This window comes from Nycticebus coucang, chromosome 21 (genome assembly GCF_027406575.1).
Source record: "Nycticebus coucang isolate mNycCou1 chromosome 21, mNycCou1.pri, whole genome shotgun sequence".
NCBI classification, from domain to species: domain Eukaryota; kingdom Metazoa; phylum Chordata; class Mammalia; order Primates; family Lorisidae; genus Nycticebus; species Nycticebus coucang.
The window spans coordinates 45,059,603-45,078,552 of NC_069800.1; the positions used below are offsets into that span (position 1 = coordinate 45,059,603).

The 18,950-nt window shown below is 49.2% G+C and overlaps 1 protein-coding gene across 2 annotated transcripts in view; it reads left to right on the top strand.

Moving 5' to 3' along the window:
- The first annotated feature begins 5,085 nt into the window (after window positions 1-5,085).
- Window positions 5,086-18,950, top strand: part of BPI (bactericidal permeability increasing protein) — a 29,072-nt gene continuing 15,207 nt past the window's right edge. For both annotated transcript variants that reach the window (XM_053574835.1, XM_053574836.1), the window contains exons 1-6: window positions 5,086-5,251; window positions 7,824-7,938; window positions 9,153-9,281; window positions 11,466-11,627; window positions 12,809-12,872; window positions 17,735-17,798. In XM_053574835.1, the coding sequence (XP_053430810.1) occupies window positions 5,122-5,251; window positions 7,824-7,938; window positions 9,153-9,281; window positions 11,466-11,627; window positions 12,809-12,872; window positions 17,735-17,798 (664 nt within the window). In that variant the 5' untranslated portion in view covers window positions 5,086-5,121. The remainder of the gene's footprint in view (window positions 5,252-7,823; window positions 7,939-9,152; window positions 9,282-11,465; window positions 11,628-12,808; window positions 12,873-17,734; window positions 17,799-18,950) is intronic.

Consider the following 18,950-nt stretch of genomic DNA (forward strand, 5'->3'; position numbering starts at 1 on the left):
TGTCCCAGAAACTGCCCTTTGTGTAGAGCTTAGGCCTAGGCTGTCAATGTCAGAAGCCACCCTCCTTCCCTCAGCCCCAGGCACTGAGGTAGGCCACCTCCTCCATGAAGCCTTGCGGGATTGCCAGGCCGGCCTGAGCTGGGCCTATACTTAAGTCTCCAAACACTCAAAGTCTGGGATTTATGCTCTGAGCATCTGACTTCTTTCCACGTATTCACTGTTGAACGTATCTTCTGTCCCACTCTGGGACAGCAGTGGTAATGACAATAATGATGATGATGATGATGATGAGAGCATCTGCCCCCACAGCACTCCCCTTGGAGGCTGATATCCTTTGGGACAGATTACTCAAAGGAGCCCTTTCATGAGACTAGAAGTTGGGAAGAAGGCAGAAATTCTTTTTTTAGCAAAACAACGCAGAGCAGACTCTCTCCAGAGTTTATGCCACAGTATAGAACATCTGATTGTCTTTTCAATACTGTGCCTTGAGATCAGATCTCCGGGAGGACCTATTCCTCCCTCCCATTTACCCTCCTACATCTACCACGAGCCCCTCCCCAACCCAGGATCAAAGAAGAGCAACGTGTACTGGACGCCAGATGCCCCACGGAAATAGGACCCTGGTGGGTGAAGACGGGAAAGGGCTGGAGGGGAGGGAGATGTTTCCAGGGCCTCAGCTGATCTCAGGGGTGATCCCAGGTTAGACCTGAGCATCTGGATCTAAGGAAGAACGTGTGCCCGAGGAGGGAGTGTGGGGACAGTGAGGACAATGAGGTTCAGGAAGGTTAAGCTGGCAGCCCACCGTACACAGTCAGTGGCAGGGCCGGGCTTGCAGCCCAGGTGCTTGAAGTTCAAATCCATGGACAAGCTTTCTTGCCGTGCTGGCAGGGGCTTGCTGAAGGTAGCGGTGGCTGTTTGTCCTCACAGCACCTGGCCAAGTGGAAGGCTCACAGAGGCAAGGGGTACTGGGATTCTTCTCTCTCTGCGCCTGCCCTGCCCCCAAGAACTCAGTTTGCAGGGCCTATAGTGTGTTTTCCTGGAGGCCCCACTGCTCTCCAGCCAGCTGGTGAGGAAGGTTGAATGATGACTGTTTCCTGAGTGCTGGATACAGGATAGAAATGAGGTGGTAGTTCACAGAAAGAAGAGGAGGCCAGTCCAGAGACAAAAGGAAGTTTATTAAGGGAAAGAACAGAGGTGGGGTCTGAATCAGAGTCACCCCAGCCCCTCCTGGTTTCAGGCATCTTTATCAAGTTTATGGGTATTGCAAGAATGCGGGTGGTGGGTAGCCGTGAGAGGGACTACCTCCTGCAGAGGGGCTGTTAGCCGGGGTGGAAAACCCACGCTCCACACCGGTCCAGGAGTGATTGCCCTACAATATTCCAGAGACATGGGGCTTTAACTATTGTTCTGCAGTTAGACCTTTGGACTTCAGGCTTTGTCATTGTTCTGCTGTTTGACTTTTGGCTCAATTCATTTAACTACCTGGTCCTGTTTCTCTAAATGGCTTCCTCACTAAAATGGCACACTGATGCTAAGGAGGTATCTACTGTTTGAGGATTCCTTTCCCACACTGAGCACCTTCTCCAGGCAAATGGATTCATTTCATCCTCAGAACAACTCCTATGGCAGCCTTGTTTCCTTGTCTTTAATGAGGAGCCCAAATTTCAAAAGATCAAGGAACTTGACTAGATTCCCACGGAGGAAGTAGAGTGGCCAGGTTCCTAGACGTAGGTCTACCTGGCTCTAAACCAAATTAACTTTTTTCTGGAAAAAGTCAACAGCCTGAGGACAGAAGAGCATGAAAAGGATAGCAGGAAAGTTTGGGGGATGATAGAACTCTTTTTTTTTTTTTTATTGTTGGGGATTCATTGAGGGTACAATAAGCCAGGTTACACGGATTGCAATTGTTAGGCAAAGTCCCTCTTGCAATCATGTCTTGCCCCCATAAAGTGTGACACACACCTTCTTACTGTGGTCTTCTATATCCTACTTGTGGTTACACACACCTTTTTTTTGCAGTTTTTGGCGGGGGCTGGATTTGAACCTGCCACCTCTAGCATATGGGGCCAACGCCCTCCTACTTTGAGCCACAGGTTACACATGTCTTAACATGTATTTAAACTCATATAACTAAAAGAAAACTCTATGAAACAAATATGGCATAATGTTAAGATTTTATAAACCTAGGGAATCTATTCTTGTCAATATATTCGAAATAATTTATAACAATTTCAAGGAAAAAGCGCAGAAGCAAGAGGAGGAAGAGGGGTAGGATACGTGGGAAGAAGCCTGTTTACATGTGATGGCTGGAACTGCTGCAGCCATCCTGCAACCATAGAAGAAGTCAGTCTGAGGACAAATCTGAGACACTGGGATGGCAGAACAGAGAGATGGAAAGATGACCCTGTGGTTGTCTGTTAGCTACTGAATCAACCAGAATCTCAAACCTGTCTTTCCTCTGGCCTTCCTCTCTGAGATGACAAATTTGTTTATTGTTGAAGTGAACATGAGCTGGGAGTTTCTGACACTTGGTTGAAGACACTATCACTGATTCAGAATAGAAAATTAGATCTGAAACAGTGGGCCACTTCTATAGCCAGTGGCAGTGCTGAAAAGGATAAAGTCACTGATGGATTTGGCTTGGCATGAGCCCACGGGGGAAGCTATAGGTTCAGATACTTGACAGCTGTTTTAAAATTCCAATTTTATGGCAAGTTTAAGTCATCATCATGTGATTTCATCTTAATGCTCCTTTACTAACTGATGCCTTCACCAATGCGACATCTGCCTGAGCCAGGGGTTGGTGGGGGGGGGGGGACTCAGGAACTTTGTGTAGTTAAGAGCTGGAGCTGGCGCCTGTGGCTCAAAGGGGTAGGGCACCAGTCCCACATGCCAGAGGTGGTGGGTTCAAACCCAGCCCTGGCCAAAAATCACAAAAAAAAAAAAAAAAGAGCTGGAGATTTGGGGCAGCGCCCATAGCTCAGTGGGTAGGGCGCTGGCCACATACACAGAGGCTGTCGGGTTCGAACCTGGCCTGAGCCAGTTAAATAACAATGACAACTGCAGCAATAAAAATAGCCGGGCATTGTAGCAGGCACCTGTAGTCCCAGCTACTTGGGAGGCTGAGGCAAGAGAATCGCTTAAGCCCAAGAGTTTGAGGTTGCTGTGAGCTGTGACACCATGGCACTCTACCGAGGGTGACATAATGAGACTGTCTCTAAAAAAGAAAAGAGAGCTGGAGGAGTTCAAAAATGAGCAAGGTAATTTTTCAAAAATCTAACTTGACAACAAGTCATCAATCTATGCTGGCTGCTACTCAGCGCTATCTCCCATGTACAGATGCAGATGTTGGAGTCTGGGGTCTCCCGTTGCTTGGAGGAAGGTAGAGCTGGGGTGAGAGTCTAAGGTGACAAGACTTCCTGGAAGCTGCCCAGGTAGGGGGAAAAGTCTTCACTCCATAAAAGGCACAATGACCGTGACAGTGATCGCTCTGTAACTCAGTTTCCTCATCTCCACAACAGGGAAGATTCAGCTCTCCCTCTTAGGTTGTTCTTAGGCTGGGAAATGGTACCTGTAAAGCATCTGGCACATAGTAGGCACTCTATACATGGCCACTGGTTTCATTCTTAAGCAAACCAACATTCTGATTGTTTCGGTGGGGAGCAGGGAGGGAGATCCTTTTAGAACCAACTGAAAAGAGGAAGAAAATAAAACTTCAGAAGGTCCCAGTCCTCCCGCCTCAGCAGGCTTCATTAGACTTTCATAACATCAGAGTCTGAGAGACAAGGCACCAGGGGGCTGATGGGGACCCAGCAGGAGAGGAGTCCACTGCCTCGCCACAGCCCTGCCCTTCCTCTCATCACCATGGAGACCTAGCAGGCTGCCCAGCGGGGTGTCTGCCCACCCAAGGCCTGAGGCTGCTGCAGAGGGAGGGAAAGAGGCCTGAGCAGACAGAGACCTGCCTGGAAAGCTGGGCTGGGGGTTGAGATAGGAACCTGTCTGGAAAGCTGGGCTGGGGGTTGAAAATGACTCAGGCTGGTGCAGGGTGCACCTGGTGGACTGTGTTTTGATCCCAACTCTGCTAGCAACTTGCTGGATGGCTATGGGAAGAAGACTTCTCATGGAGCCCTGGGCTCTGACCGTCTTCAAGGAAGGGGTCAAAATGTATAAGAGATTCTTGGTTAAGAAGACTGTAGGATGAGGAAACAATGAAATATTTATTGCTGGGGAGAACATTGCTACATATCATTTATGAAAAAAAGGAAACTTACAAAACTGACCTGTGCGATTCCATATCCATTTGTTGAAAGACAAATACACACAGATTATCTCACTACTCTTACCAACAAAAGGCAGAGAGGGAGAGAAATACTCTAAAACAGGCATTGGCATTGTCTTGCCTCTGAAAGAGGGGATCACATGTAATTCTTATTCTTGTTTCTTTCCCAAATTTTGGCCAATGAACGTGATGGATTACTTTTGAAATAGTGTAAGCAGGGGCATTGTGCCAAACGCTTTGCATGGTTTAAAGCTCCTTCTGTCCTTACAATCATGGGGGGGGGGGGAAGAACTATTCTTTTCCCCACTCTGCAGAAGAGGAAACTGAGGTTCAGAGAGATTAGGGCCTTGTGTAAGGTCAGACCACTACAGAGGGGAAAAGCTGAGATTTAAAGACACAGTCAAAATACTAGACTCCAAAATTGTAAACATTATTGTCTCAGGACAAGAAAATGGTAAAAGGTCTGTTTTCTTTGATGTTTTACTACTATGGAAAAACTAAAGAAATCAAAAGTAGAAAAGTGTAATGAACCCACATGTACCTACCACCCAGCTTTAACTCCTCAGATGGGGGGATTTGGGTAGGGGCTCAGATGGGGGTGCTTAGGGAGGGGAACCAACACACACACTCACACTTGTGAGGCTTCCAGACTCCACTTCTGGCTGCCTTGGGGCCCCTACCAAGAAGGAGAACCACAGCTGCCCTCCCCCCTCCCCCCGACCTGGTTCCTTCCTCCTTTCCACATTCTACTGACTTGCATTTCCCCAGCTGGCTTCTTTATAGGTTCCTGGTTCCCCTCCAAGGCCTTGAGGTTTTGGCAGCTGTGGAGGACTAGGGAGGACATGGCCAGGGGCCCTGACAACACGCCGAGACGGGCACTCCTGGTGGTGCTGGCCGCCGTGGGCACAGCCATGACAGCAGCTACCAACCCTGGCGCTGTGGCCAGGATCTCCCAGAAGGGCCTGGACTACGGTAATTGGATACCTTCCTTCCCTCCTCTCCCATTCCCAAAGAGCACTTATTGAGCACTTACTGTATGCAACCCTTCAGATCCAAGACCTGGCATGCTCACAGTTCTGCAAAATAGGTCCCCTTTACCCCTGGTTTACATATGAAGATGGTGAGGTTGGAGCTGCCCAAGATCACAGGGCTGGGAAGTGGCAGAGCATGGGTCTTTCGAGGACTTCAAGCCCAGTGCTCAGACCACCAAGGGTCCTCATGGCCCCATTCTTCTCCCTACCCAATGCACACCGCAGGCTTCTAAGGCCCTTCTCTCTCCAAAGCTGACTCTCAACCTTGCCATTTGCCTCCAGGGGCTGAGGCGGCTGAGCAGAGGGAAGGAAAGTGTGGGGAAGGTCCTCCTCCATGCTGTCCCCAGTGCAGGGGCTGGTAGCCATACTGTGTGCTGTACTCCACCAGGTGACCCAGGGGTGTCCACCTAGGCCACTCATCTGGGTCCAGACAAGACAAAGTGACACAGAATAGCCTGTGGGATCTGCTGGGACCTGTGCCAAGGCACTGTGCTTTGGAGCTTTACACACAAGATCTCATTTATCCTCACTTCAACCCTGGACAGGACATACTGGGACTATCAATATTCACACATGAGAACTGGGCAGGCTGGACTTGATGCTGATGCTCAGCACAGACTGCATAATGCTGCCTCCTGGTGGCAGAGAGATGACCTGCAGGACAGCAGGTGATGCTCCAGCCCTAGAGAAAACAGACCAAGAGGAAGGCAGATCCTCACTGGCTGGTATATTCCTGGGGAACAGGACAGGACCCCTGAATTCCTAGCCTAGCCCAGGCAGAACATCTCTGAATCCTGGAGTGTGGACAGAAGGCCCCATGTGAGCTGGGAGGAAGGAGTGTGCCTTTGCTCCAAACCCAGAGCTGGGGTGGCCCTGATGATTTCCTGGGAGCAGAGGCTCAGCCAAGGGCCTTAACTCCTGCTCTGTCAGAGCAGCCTCGGTTTCCCCCTCTATTCGTGCTCCATGTTGCAATCAGAGTGAGTTTTTGAAATGCAGCAAATCTGTTCATCCCCCTCTGCTGCCCGCTAATACCACCATTGGCTCCTTAGTGCCTTCAGAAGCTGCCATTTGAGACCCTTCAAGGCCTGGCCCAACCGACTTACAGATCCTGGCCACCCCACATTGTCCTTCCCCTCCAGCAGTGACCATTGTTTACTTTTAACCCCTTAGATGGCCTACCCCAGGGCATGGGCTCTAGAGTCAGAAAGCCTGGTTTCAAATCCCACCTCCACCACTTGTCAGCTATGTGGCTTTGAGCAGGGGCCCTTGACTTCTGAGCCTCAGCTTCCTCATCTGTGAAACGGGGTAGTGACAAGACCTATTTCCTAAGGTTGTTAAGATTCAACAACTTAATTCACATATATAGCGTAGAACAGTGCCTGGCACAGAATAAGAGCTTGAACAAATTTATTATTTCATTATTGTTTTTTCCTAACTGGATTTTGGAAAACACAAAGCTGGAGCTCTGTTATCTTAGTACTAACTCCTTCTCAAGTGATGCATTTAACTTTTAATGGTCTGTTAGCCACGTAACAACTGCTGGTAGAATTCCTGCCAGGGAGGTGTTTATTTATGTATTTACCCAACAAATATTAGACAGTTTCTAAGTGCCAGGAACTATGGAAACAGTAGGGGACACATTAGTAAATAAAACTGACATTGCTGCTGACCTTGGGGTGGGTTTAGGGGGCTTCCATCTGGTAAGAGAGACATTAATCAGAGTCATGTGACTAAAAGTATAATTGCAAATGGGACTACAGGCTCCAAAGGGGACTTCTATGACATTCTGAGAATGATAACCAAGGGGCCTATCCTAGTCTGCTAGGTCAGGGGAGACTCCCAGAGGAAGTGATGATCGAGGTGACCAGAAGTTGACCAGGTGAATATGGGAGGGAAGAGTTTCCTAGGCAGCAAGAATAGCACATGCAAAGGTCCTGTGGTGCCAGTCCAAAAATCAGAGGTGAGGTGGTTTTGGGGACATAGCATAGAGCAGGCAACAAAGTGGGTATTCAATAAATACTTGCAGGACACATGTTGCAAGGGGTGTCTAGGGGATGATGGTTTAAATCAGAGATCAGAAAACTACAGCCCACAGGCCAAATCTGGCCTGCCACACATCTTTGCTTGCCTGATGAGCCAGGAGTGGTTTTTATACCTTTAAATGATTGAAAAGAATCAAAGGAAGAACAGTATCTCACATGTGAAATTTATAGGAAATTCAAACTTCAGTGTACATAAATAACATTATTATTGGAACATAGGCACATTCACCTGTTCATGTGTTGTCTGTGGCTGCTTTCGTGCAGTGACAGAAACAGTGTGACCCACCAAGCTAAAAACAGTTACTCTCTGACTCTTTTGTAGGAAACCTTAACTGACCCCTGTTTGGGACCCACCCAGTCCCACTGTCTGTGTTATGGATGGGGGCCACGTGTCCACAGCCGGCCCTGCCCTACTGGCCTGGGCTGACCAGCTCTGCCTCTGACCATCATCCCCTGTTTTCTCCCCTTCAGTCTGCCAGCAGGGAATGGCCGTGCTACAGAAGGAATTGGAAAGAATCAAGATTCCAGATTACGCAGGAAAGTTTCAAATCAAGCATTTGGGGAAAGGGCATTATAACTTCTACAGGTGAGGCCTGTCCCTTAATATACTGAACTTGCAGTGTTCTGGGGCCCCCAACATCTAGAATCACAGAGCCACAAACTCTGCCGCTTTCAGAGTTTAGGATCCCGGAGCCAGTATTTTCTCCAAACCAAGGGTATCTAAGCCCCCAAGCTAAGGACGGTGAAAGTCACAAAAAATGTCTTTCCTGCACCCACCATGACCTCCCAGGGGATACAGAAAAATTCTGCACCAGGCCCATGTATCAATTAGAATGGGGGAGGGGGGTGTTCAAGGACAGAAAATCTAGTGCAAAATGTCCTAAGCCAGAATTTAGTGGCCCACATGCCTTAAAAGTCTCTGGACTAGTCTAGATTCTCATTCAGCTTAAAATGGGCTCCGATGTCATTGGAGCCTGTTTCTCTCTTGCCACCTCTCAGCATCCTTGGACAGGCCCAATTCTCAGGCCCATTCTCCCCTCCAGAGGCAAGATGGCTCCCGGCCTTGATCTCAGCACTCCCAGTCCATGGAAGTAGAATACCTTCTCCTTGCACCTCAAGAAAAAACCTTAAGATTTACACACTCCTGAGCCAGTCACTGTGGCTGAGGGAATAGACTACATTAGCTGGCTCAGCCTAAGTCACAAGCTCCACACTCTGAAGACAGAGGGGACATCAACTTTCTTTGGAGTGGTATGGAACAGTTGTGGGGAGAGGCTCCCCCAAATGAAATAGCAGTTCTGTTACATGAAAGAGATGTGGGTGCTGGAAAGAAAACCCATAAATATCCTTTACAGAATCCATTCATTCAACAGATTATCTTGAGCACCTTCTGTGTGTCTGCCACAGCAGGTTCTGAAGCTACAATAGTGAAAAAAGACAGACACATCCCACTCGTGTGCAGAGTTTATAGTCGAGGAGATAAACTTCCTGCCACAAATCCTGGGACGTAGTGATTATTGTGCCGATTTTACAGATGAGGACACTGGGGTTCAGGGTAATTCAATGATATGCCTAGGCTAATACAATAGTGTATTGAGAAACAGGATTCAAATGCAGATTTGTCTGACTTCAAGGCCCAAGTGCCCACATATTTGCCAAACACTATAGTCATAGCTTTGGACTCCCCTTCCATTGTATGGGTGAAGGACAGGGTAGGGTGGGAGGATGAGTCTGCTTTAACCATTAACGGAGCCTTCGTGTGGACACCCAGGAGGCTGACTGAGCATTCCTCTTTTGCAGTATGGATATCCGTGGCTTCCAGCTTCCCAGTTCCCAGATAAGACTGGTGCCCAGGGTGGGCCTGAAACTCTCCATCAGCAACTCCAGTGTCAGGATGAGCGGAAAATGGAAGGCACGGAAGAGTATCGTGTACGTTTCCATGTTTGGGGTATATTGAGTGTAATCTTGCTGAATTTGGGAGAGATAAGAGCCAGGGTCTCAGAAATTTCCAGTTTTCCCCTTATCCATCGCTACATGTCATCATAGGGTTTCTATAAAATTTTGTCATATAAGAAGATTCAACATAATGCTAGTTGCTAGCTGAGCATTTGTCCACCTCTCATAGGACACGGGCAAGGCTATGTTGGTGCATGTGTTTAGGGTGGAAAGGTAACTGAACCTTTCATGTATTCTTTGTATCAGTTAGCTTTTGCTGACTAAAACAAACCATCCCAAACTCCTGTGGCTTAAATCAACAATCATGGCTCGGCACTTGTGGCTCAAGCTGCTAAGGCACTATCCACATACACCTGACCTGATGGGTTCGAATCCGGCCTGGGCCTGCCAAACAACAATGATGGCTGCAACCAAAAAATAGCTGGGCGTTGTGGCAGGCACCTATAATCTCAGCTACTTGGGAGGCGGAGGCAGGAGAATCGCTTGAGCCCAGGAGTTGGAGATTGCTGTGAGCTGTGATGCCACAGCACTCTACCCAGGGTGACAGCTTGAGGCTCTGTCTCAAAAACAAACAAACAAAAAACCCAACAATCATAAAGGCCAGGTTCCTTTCATGCTTATAATACTAGTACTATGGGAGGCCGAGGTGGGTAGATTGCCTGAACTCAGGAGTTCAGAGACCAGCCTGAGGAAGAGCAAGACTCTGTCTCTACTAAAAATAGCCAGGTGTAGTGGCACACTACACCACCACTACACTGAGAGTGTCCCAGCTACTTGGGAGGCTGGGGCAGGAGGATTGTTCAAGCCCAAGAATTTGAGGTTGCTGTGAGCTTTGACACCACAGCACTCTACTCAGGGCAACAGAGTGAGACTGTCTCAAAAAAAAAACAAAACACCAAAACAATAATCATATATATGATCACCAATGGTCACCTATGTATCTGCTTGTCAGCCGGGTTTCAGCTGATCCAGGTTGGGTTCAGCTGGCGGCTCAGGTCCTCATGTGCCTCCTCCTCCTTTGTGGACCAATGGGCTTCCCAGAGTATGTTCTTGGTGATACCAAAGTGCAAAAAGGGAAGGCAGGAGCATGCAGGTTCTCTGAAGGCCTAGGCTCAGAACTCATATGCCATTGACCAAATCATATCATGTAGCCAAGCCCAAAATCAATAGCAAGGGAACGCCCACCCCCATGATAGGTGGTAGCAAGGATATGGGTGCACAGAGAGGTGAAAATTGGGGCAACTCATCCAAACTACAACCCTGATCATCTGATCATCTGCCTCTCACTCGGTGACTTTGCAGAATAGCAACAGTGGCTTAGATTGACCAGTCCCATGAGGAAAGTCTCCTTTATGGGGAATCTAGAGAGAAAAGGGAAGAGAAGCCACCTTGGGTGAGCCTGCCCTCCCTCACAAGGGCTGCTGGGTTTGTCTGCTCCCCACAATGAGAATTGCCTAATTCTCAGGAAGCACCTGTGGCTCAAAGGAGTAGGGCACCGGCCCCATATGCCAAAGGTGGCAGGTTCAAACCCAGCCCCGGCCAAAAACTGAAAAAAAAAAAAAAAAAAAGAATGGCCTAATTCTCTACCTGGGCTCTTTGATGTTTGTCATTTTACATATTGATTGCACCATAAAAAATAATAAGACTTATAGAAGAGTTGACAAATTACATTCATGTCCACTGCCTTTTCCAAAATGCATTTCATCCCTGAGGGAGAAGTCATTAACCTTATTAATTAATTAATGGAGGCATTAATTCATTGAAGTCCTTGGCTTCAAACACTCAGCCTTTTAGTAACAAAGCTGAGATGTGCAACAACAAAACTGCCGATTCAGAGTCTCAGTGAGGAAAGAGAAGCTCAGACTTGGTAAGAAACATGCCCAAAGCCACACAGCAAGGGCAGTGCCCAAGTCAGTGGTTAAGAGCAGGGTTCTACCAGGTAGACACGGGTTCAGACTCCAGGTTGGAATCCTGCCTTTACCAGTCAGCTGCTGTGTGACCTTGGACAAGCTGCCTCCTCCCTCTACACACCACCTGCTCACTCTGTCGTGGGGATAGCAGTGAAACCTACCTTCCAGCATTGGTGTGAAGTTGGCATAGCAGCAGGGAGGAAAGGGATTGCTTTGCTCTACGCCACTGTCCTTTGTCTTCCTTTAGGAAAACCAGTGGCAATTTTGACCTGAACATAGACGGCATCTCCATTTCTGCTGATCTGAAGCTGGGCAGTGACCCTGTCTTAGGCAAACCCACCATCACCTGCTCTGGCTGCAACAACACCATCGACAGTGTCAAAGTGCACATTTCAGGCAGCAAGCTGGGGTATGACCTTCTGGGGCGGTGGTCGGGAGGAGGGACCAAAGGAAGAACTCTCCTAATCATGCTTGTGTCCAGAAAACATCCAGAGTGCCACCTCCCTGCCAGGCCTCCTGCAGAGGCCTCGGGAGTGGGACCCATAGGTGAAGCAGACACTGTCCCTGTCTCAAGGCCTAATTTGTTCATTCAATGTGTATTTGGCAGATTTTACTGGGCATTTGTATGCCCCAGGCTTGTGCTATGTACTTTATGCACTCAATTATATTCGGGCCACAAATCTGTAGGCGTCATTCATTCATCCATTTAGGAAAAATCTACTGAAAGGCAGTTATGCAACACGCAGCGATCAGTAAAAACTTAGTAATAGCTAACATTGGTGAGAGGCTTACCACGTGCCTAGTGCTGTTTTGAACACAGGCAGATCTCCTTCGAATCACATGATGAGTTTCTGAGAGTGGTGTCGTGTTACTCCGTTTTCAGGAGAAAAAAACCAAGGCACAGAGAGGACAGAAAATACTCTCAGTTTTCATAGCTAGTGAGATTTAAGCCTATCTGGCCCCAGACTCAGCCACATAGCTCTGTTCCCTTAAAGGTTCCGGTCCATTGAGTAAGACAACCATGAACCAAATCGTTGCATTAATAAAAGGCTCACACAGAATCACAAAAGGAGATGAGAACAGAGAAAAAGAGGAACAAAGTGTTAGGGACACACAGAACAGGAGGAGCTGACCCGGTCTGGGGGCAAGCCAATTATTCCTTAATGAAATGACATTTGAATTAGGATGAAAAGAATAAATGGGAGTTAATTAGGTAGATGTTGGGGACAGGGTGTTTTAAGTAGCTGGAACAGCATGTGCAAAGGCACTGTGGTGTGAGGAAGCACAGAAACAGGATGAGGCAGGCTGGCATGGCTGGTGTGCAGAGAAGGAGGAGTTGGTGAGGGATGAAACTGAGACCCAGGCAGGGGCTCAGCCAGCCCTGCAGCTAATAAGGAAATAACCTTACAAACAGGTCACTAAAGTAGGGGGAGATGTGTTTAATGGGTTGTGTGCAGCTGGAGCCCTGGGGCGAGGGTGCCAAGGTCTATTTGGAGGAGGGAGGAAGGCTTCCCAGATGAGGCCACTTCCTGAGTCCAGCCCAGGGACATCTGGAGAGCCTCATATATGTCCCTACATGTCAACTTCCAGGTGGCTGATCCAACTCTTCCACAAAAGAATTGAATCTTCAATCCGAGACATCATTAACAATGAGGTAGGAAGGGCTGGTGGAGTGGGGGGGCTCGTCCGTGGTCAGAGCAGGAGGCCTTCAGTAACCACACACAGCTCCCCTCACTGGACACTTCTGCTCTCCCACAGACCTCTCAGCAGCAGGCCTTACAGCACTTTGATTTCCTTTATTTGGTTTTGGGTTTATTTATTTATTTATTTATTTTTTGAGACAGAGTCTCACTCTGTTGCCCCAGGCTAAAGTGCTGCACTGTCAGCCTAGCTCACAGCAACCTCAAACTCCTAGATTCAAGTGATCCTCCTACCTCAGCCTCCTGAGTAACTGGGATTACAGGTGCCCGCCACCCTGCCTGGCTAATTTTTTTCTATTTTTGGTAGAGACAAGGTCTCGCTTTTGCTCAGGTTGGTCCTGAGCTCAAGAATCCACCTGCCTTGGCCTCTCAGAGTGCTAGGATTATAGGCTTGAGCCACCTCGCCTGGCCAGGCCCCTACAGGCCTTTGAAACTCAAAGGAGTCCTGCACTCAAAACCAGTTCACATCTATTTTACTGAAGAGCCCACCAAGGGATCAAGAACCGGTCGCCCCTCACGCCCCCACCAAACTTTCACCCATGCCTGCTCAGACCCCCTCTGCCCTTCCCTGACGTTCTTTCCTGCTAAGGAAGTGCCCTTCCCTCCCTCTCCTGCCACAGCTCTGGTAGCCTCAGAGCCTTGCTGGCTCCTTCCACCTCCCCAACCCACCCCAGACCCCTCCTGGTGCTCCCCTCCCAGAACAAATGCCATTGATGAAGCTGCAAGCCTGGACTCATTGTAGCCTGTTCCTTGAGACTGGAACTAGTATAAGAGACAGGCCCAAGGCAGTGCCCCCCAACCCTGCCCACACCCTGAAATCCCCAAGCCAGCTTCCTTAGCTAAGAAAAGAGGCCATTCATTTGGCTAATTCCCTTTAATAAACCATCAGTTTCCAAGAATCACCTGAACCTAGCTCAAAGGGCAAATGAGCTTGGGCATTCTCCAGAAGGCAATGGGGAGGCACTAAAGGTTTTAGGTGAGCGGTTGACCTGGCCAGATCTGTGCTTCAGGACAATTGCCCTGTTCACTATGGGCAGGATGGAAGGGGCCACGAGTCAGGGCAGGGAGGCCCACTGAGGTGGCATGTGCAGTCATCCAGGTGGGAAGGTCAAAGATTCTGAAAGTGCTGGCAGGGAGACATCCATCAAGTGAAACCATCTAGCTGAAGATACGGTGTCAAAAGTGAAAAAAGAGAAAAATCAATGCATAGTTGTCAAGATGCACTGCACACTGGATTATAGAATGGGTTTTAGGGTCAGAATCCCTAGATTTTGGTGTTGGCCTCCAGGCCTAACTAGCTGTGGAACGTTGAGCAAATTATTCCCTTTCTTTTTTTTTTTCTGAGACAGAACCTCAAGCTGTCACCCTGGGTAGAGTGCTGTGGCATCACAGCTCACAGCAACCTCCAACTCCTGGGCTCAAGCAATTCTCCTGCCTCCACCTCCCAAGTAGCTGGGACTACAGGCTCCCGCCACAATGCCCAGCTGTATTTTTTGGTTGTAGCCATCACTGTTGTTTCGTGGGCCAGGGCTAGATACAAACTCTCCAGCTCAAGGGTATGTGGCTGGTGCCTTAGCAGCTTGAGCCACAGGCACCGAGCCTATTCCTTCCTTTTTTTAAATTGAGACAGAGTCCCATTTTGTTACTCCCTTCCTCAATAGAGTGCTGTGGCGTCATAGCTCACAGCAACCTCAAACACTTGGGCTTAGGCAATTCTCTTGCCTCAGCCTCCTTAGTAGCTGGGACTACAAGTGCCTGCTACAACACCTAGCTATTTTTTTTTCTGTTTGTTTGTTTGTTTAGCAGGCCCAGGCCAGGTTGAACCCACCAGCCCTGGAGCATGTGGCTGGTGCCCTAACCACTGAGTTATGGGTCCCCAGCCTATTCCATCTTTTTTTTTTTGCAGTTTTTGGCCAGGTTTGAACTCACCACCTGCCACGTATGTGGGGCCAGCACCCTACTCCTTGAGCCACAGACACTGCCCTATTCCACCTTTTTGAACCTCAGTTTCACCATCTATAAAATGGGGGCACAAAAACTTCTTCACCAAGATGTGGAAGGACTCATGAAATAATGCAGGCAATGTGCTCACCCACAGCTCAACTGTCTGTATAACCAAGTAACAGCATGAGAGGGGGCTTAAGCTCTATTGAACAGCTGGAACAATTAGAGCGATTGTTTCTCAGTACCACCTAAAAGTGGCCCCTCTCTAGCCCCCATGAGAGTACTGGTCTAAATGAGTGAATGGATGATGTGTCGCGATGCTGGGAGGGGCAGGAAACAGTGAAGCAGCAAGCTGGGAAGGAATCCAGAGTGCAGGCTGGGTGCCTGCGGGAAGGGAGAGCCTGAGTCTGCACACAGTGTGCCGGGAGGGAAGAGCTCCCAGCCAGGCTGCCATTTGCTGTGGTCTGGAGCCATCTGTTGGCCCTCGAGGGTAAGCAAGGCTGGTGACAATGCCTTGGGCAGCCCAGGGGTCTAGCTAGCAGCTGTGCTGCCCTCTAGCCCCTGGGCCATTTGAAGAAGAGACACAGGTTCCTGGAGCATGACAGTCTGGGTCTCAGAACTTCCAGAGCCTTGTGTGAGAGAAACACCTCCAGGGAAACCAGATTTTCTCCTTCCCTTCCTCATTCTCTCCTTCTCTCCCTTCCTGCCCTTCCTGAGCCATTTCAGGTGCACACACAGCGTCCATGCCGATGCCGCACCGTCCCCTTCTGCCTCTCTTTCCTCGGGCAAAATACCTTGATTGGCAGTAGGGAAGGAGAAGAGGGACGCACGGTGGGGTGAACTGCAAGGAAGAGTGAGGACCTGAGGAGCTGGGTTCAGGATGTGTAGGACATGTGGGACATCCAGGGACAGTTGTTCAGGAGGCAGCGCGGCCCCAGGCTGGAGCTCAGAGGAGAGGGCTGCTGGGCTGCAAAGCAAGGACTAGTGCTGACCACGTGTGGGAGCAGTGGAGGTGCCTTGGCTCAGGCTCCCCAGGCAGAGGCTGACATAGGGGTACAAGGAGTTGATCAGGAGGCCCCAGGTAATGGGAGGACTGGGGAGGGGCCAGGAAAAGCAGCTGTACTGAGTGGGCACCCGGGGCTCAGTTGACAGAATCACAGGGAATGCACCTCAGAACTGTCCCAGAGGGGTGCCGAAGCTGGGGTGTGTACCCCCCTAGGCTTTTCTTGGAGCTCTGAGCAGAGAAAGTCTTCAGGCAGGGAAGAGAGCTGGGGTTTGCAGAGAACGGTTCATCCCAGGTGCAGGTGACCTCCGGGGTGGACATCAGGGACTGGGGTGGGCCCTGGCAGCATCTGCATGGGGGACACGCATGCCTGAAGTGGCTCAGAGAGGGTCCATGAGTGGAAGGGACAGGGCGCAAGAAGGAGGGAGGGGCTCCCACACTTGCAGGGGTGGGGGAAGAAGATCCCACAAAGAGTCCTGGGGAAGAGATGGGGGAAGGACAGAAGAGGGGGCGTTTCCAGGAGAAAGGGCACCCACACCAGGGGCTGCCTGGCAGAGAAGGGCAGATGCTGAAGTTAATGAGGGGAAGGCCATGCGAGGGCAACATGGGGAGGGCGAGGGAGGGGCTCATTCCAGCCCCAAATTCTTAGTTAGGGAAGATTGTAATTTCAATTCTATATTCCAGCCATCTATTTCTTTACAACAAGCAGCTCAAACTTCGGAGTCATAAAATAACCACTATACTTAATGCTCATGGGATCTGTGGATTGAGACATCAAACAGGCTTAGGAGGGATGGCAGAGCTTCCCTCTGCTCCACGACAGGCCTCATCTCAAAAGCTCATGGTTAGCATCTTCTGGAAGGTTCTTCTCTTACCTCTCTGGTGCCTGGGCTAGGAAGTCTTGGAGCCTCAGCCCAGCTGGGACTATTTCCCTGAACTGCTACTGTGGTCCTCATGGGGCTGGGGCTACTCACAGCATTTGACTGTGTGCCCAGAGGGAGAGACCAGAGAAGGAGCATTTCTAGAGACCAAAGTGGAAAATGCACAGCCTTTTATGCCTTTGCCTCTGAAGTGACAGTGTTATTTCTGCTGTGCTCCGTGGCTGAGAAGCAAGTCACCAAGCCCTATTCTAGGGGAGAGCTCACAGACTCCACCTCTTGATGGGGCGCGGCAAGACCACATTATAGAAGAGAAAGTGAAAGGGGAAATATTAGCTGCCATGTTCCATTTTACAGATGAAAAAACTGAGGTCTAGGTAAATGGTGTAACTTCCTCAGTGGCAAAGTCAGCTTGTGACCCAACCCAGGTCTTCTCAGACCAGTGCTTATTCCACTGTTGAGTCTTGGGGTTGGGGGAAGGGTCAGGAGGAAGTAGGGAATGGCTTCCCTGACCGTATACAGCAAAAGTGGGGTGCCCACCCAGACTTAAGCAGAAAGCCTACCCCTGCTCCCAGAAGCACAGATAAACAAAGGCTAACCATTGACTAACTCATCTTTGTCTGTTTAACACTTCATTCCACAAAGGGTCTCAGGTGGCAAAAAACAAACAGATAAAACAGAAGAAAGACCAACAACCAACAACAACCCCACATTATAAAATAGAAAACATAAATATCCATCAGGAAAGTTCCACACAAGGTTAAGAAATAGAATGCAGACATGTAGGTCATGCAGTCACATACAGTTATTATTTCTAAGTTACATGTTGGACTCTGAGCTTCCTGGTGGCCAAAGAGAAAAGGGAAACCTGACTGGCTACGTAATTTTCAAGAAAACATTCAAGGAAAGCAAACATATCTGGACCACTATTCCAAAAGGACATCATCTACTTTGGGAAACCCTCACTGACCACTTTTTTGGTTCTCCCCAGATCTGCAAAGTCGTGACCAATTCTGTGTCATCTATGCTGCAACCTTATTTCCAGAAACTGCCAGGTGAGGGCTGATGGGAATCAAGGATAGAAAGGGATAGAAAGGGGAGATGGGTATAGAGGCAAAGTGGGTGTGATGGAGCCTACAAGTTCCCCAGGGAGGCCTGGGTCTGAGTGGGAATGGGCAGAGCAGGTTATTTTCAAGTGTCAGGTGGCATTGGGCTAGGTCCTGTGGCATTGGGCTAGGTTCTGTGGCAGATCCAGAAGTGAGAGGGAAAACAGCCCACAACCCCTGTTCTCTCAGCTTTGTGGGGGCCAAACAGCCAAATGCCCCCAGCAGTTTGGGGCAAGAGACACATCACTGGCCTGAGATCTGATGCTGGTCACTCTTCCCTGGAACTTAATTTCCACGTGCTTAAAATGGAGACAATAATCTCTTCCCCCAAGCACTTGGTAAACTGCAAAGAGCTGCGTCAGGCAGGGGAGGTCTCCCTCTGGTCAGGTGCTCACCCTGTGCCAGGCACTCAGGAAATGGTCCCCTCTCAGCCTCTCCATACCCCGCTGAGATAGACAATATTCTCCCCATTTCACAAGGGAGAAAACTGAGCCTTGGAGGAGAGCTGAGACTTGCCCAAGGTCACAAAGCCATCAGGGGGCGTAAGCAGGATCCAAATCTGGAGTTAATGTTTTCTTAACTCCAAGCCTGTACTCTAAACTGTGATGGAGGCTGCCTCTCCACAAAGCCTGGCATGGCTGGCACAAAATTCCTCTGCCCATTTAAGAGGAATTTTCTTCCTCCAGTGCAAGGGCCCATCCTGGACATGTTCACTGCCCAAGATTTGGCTTCATGAGGCAAGGAAAGGATTTTTTTTTCTTTGAGCCCCACCTTCTCACTCCCCTCCTCTGCTATCTTAGGTAATGTGGATTTCTGAGCCTTAGTTTCTTCCCCTCTAACATGTGAAAGAAGGGCTAAAGGAGGGGCCAACATTTATGTAATTCTCATTGACCACTGGTAGGAAACAAAGTAACAGTTCAGACTGACCCCGGGAGGCTGGGCCTGGGGTATTATCACTGCTGATAACAATCCTCCTGGGATTTGATTTTCTCCTGTATCCTTGCAGCATCTGTGGGAGTTGCTAGTATCACCCCCTCTACAAATGGCAAAAAGTGGTTTGAAGAAGTACAAAGACTTTCCCAAGGTCATGCAAAGTTTGAT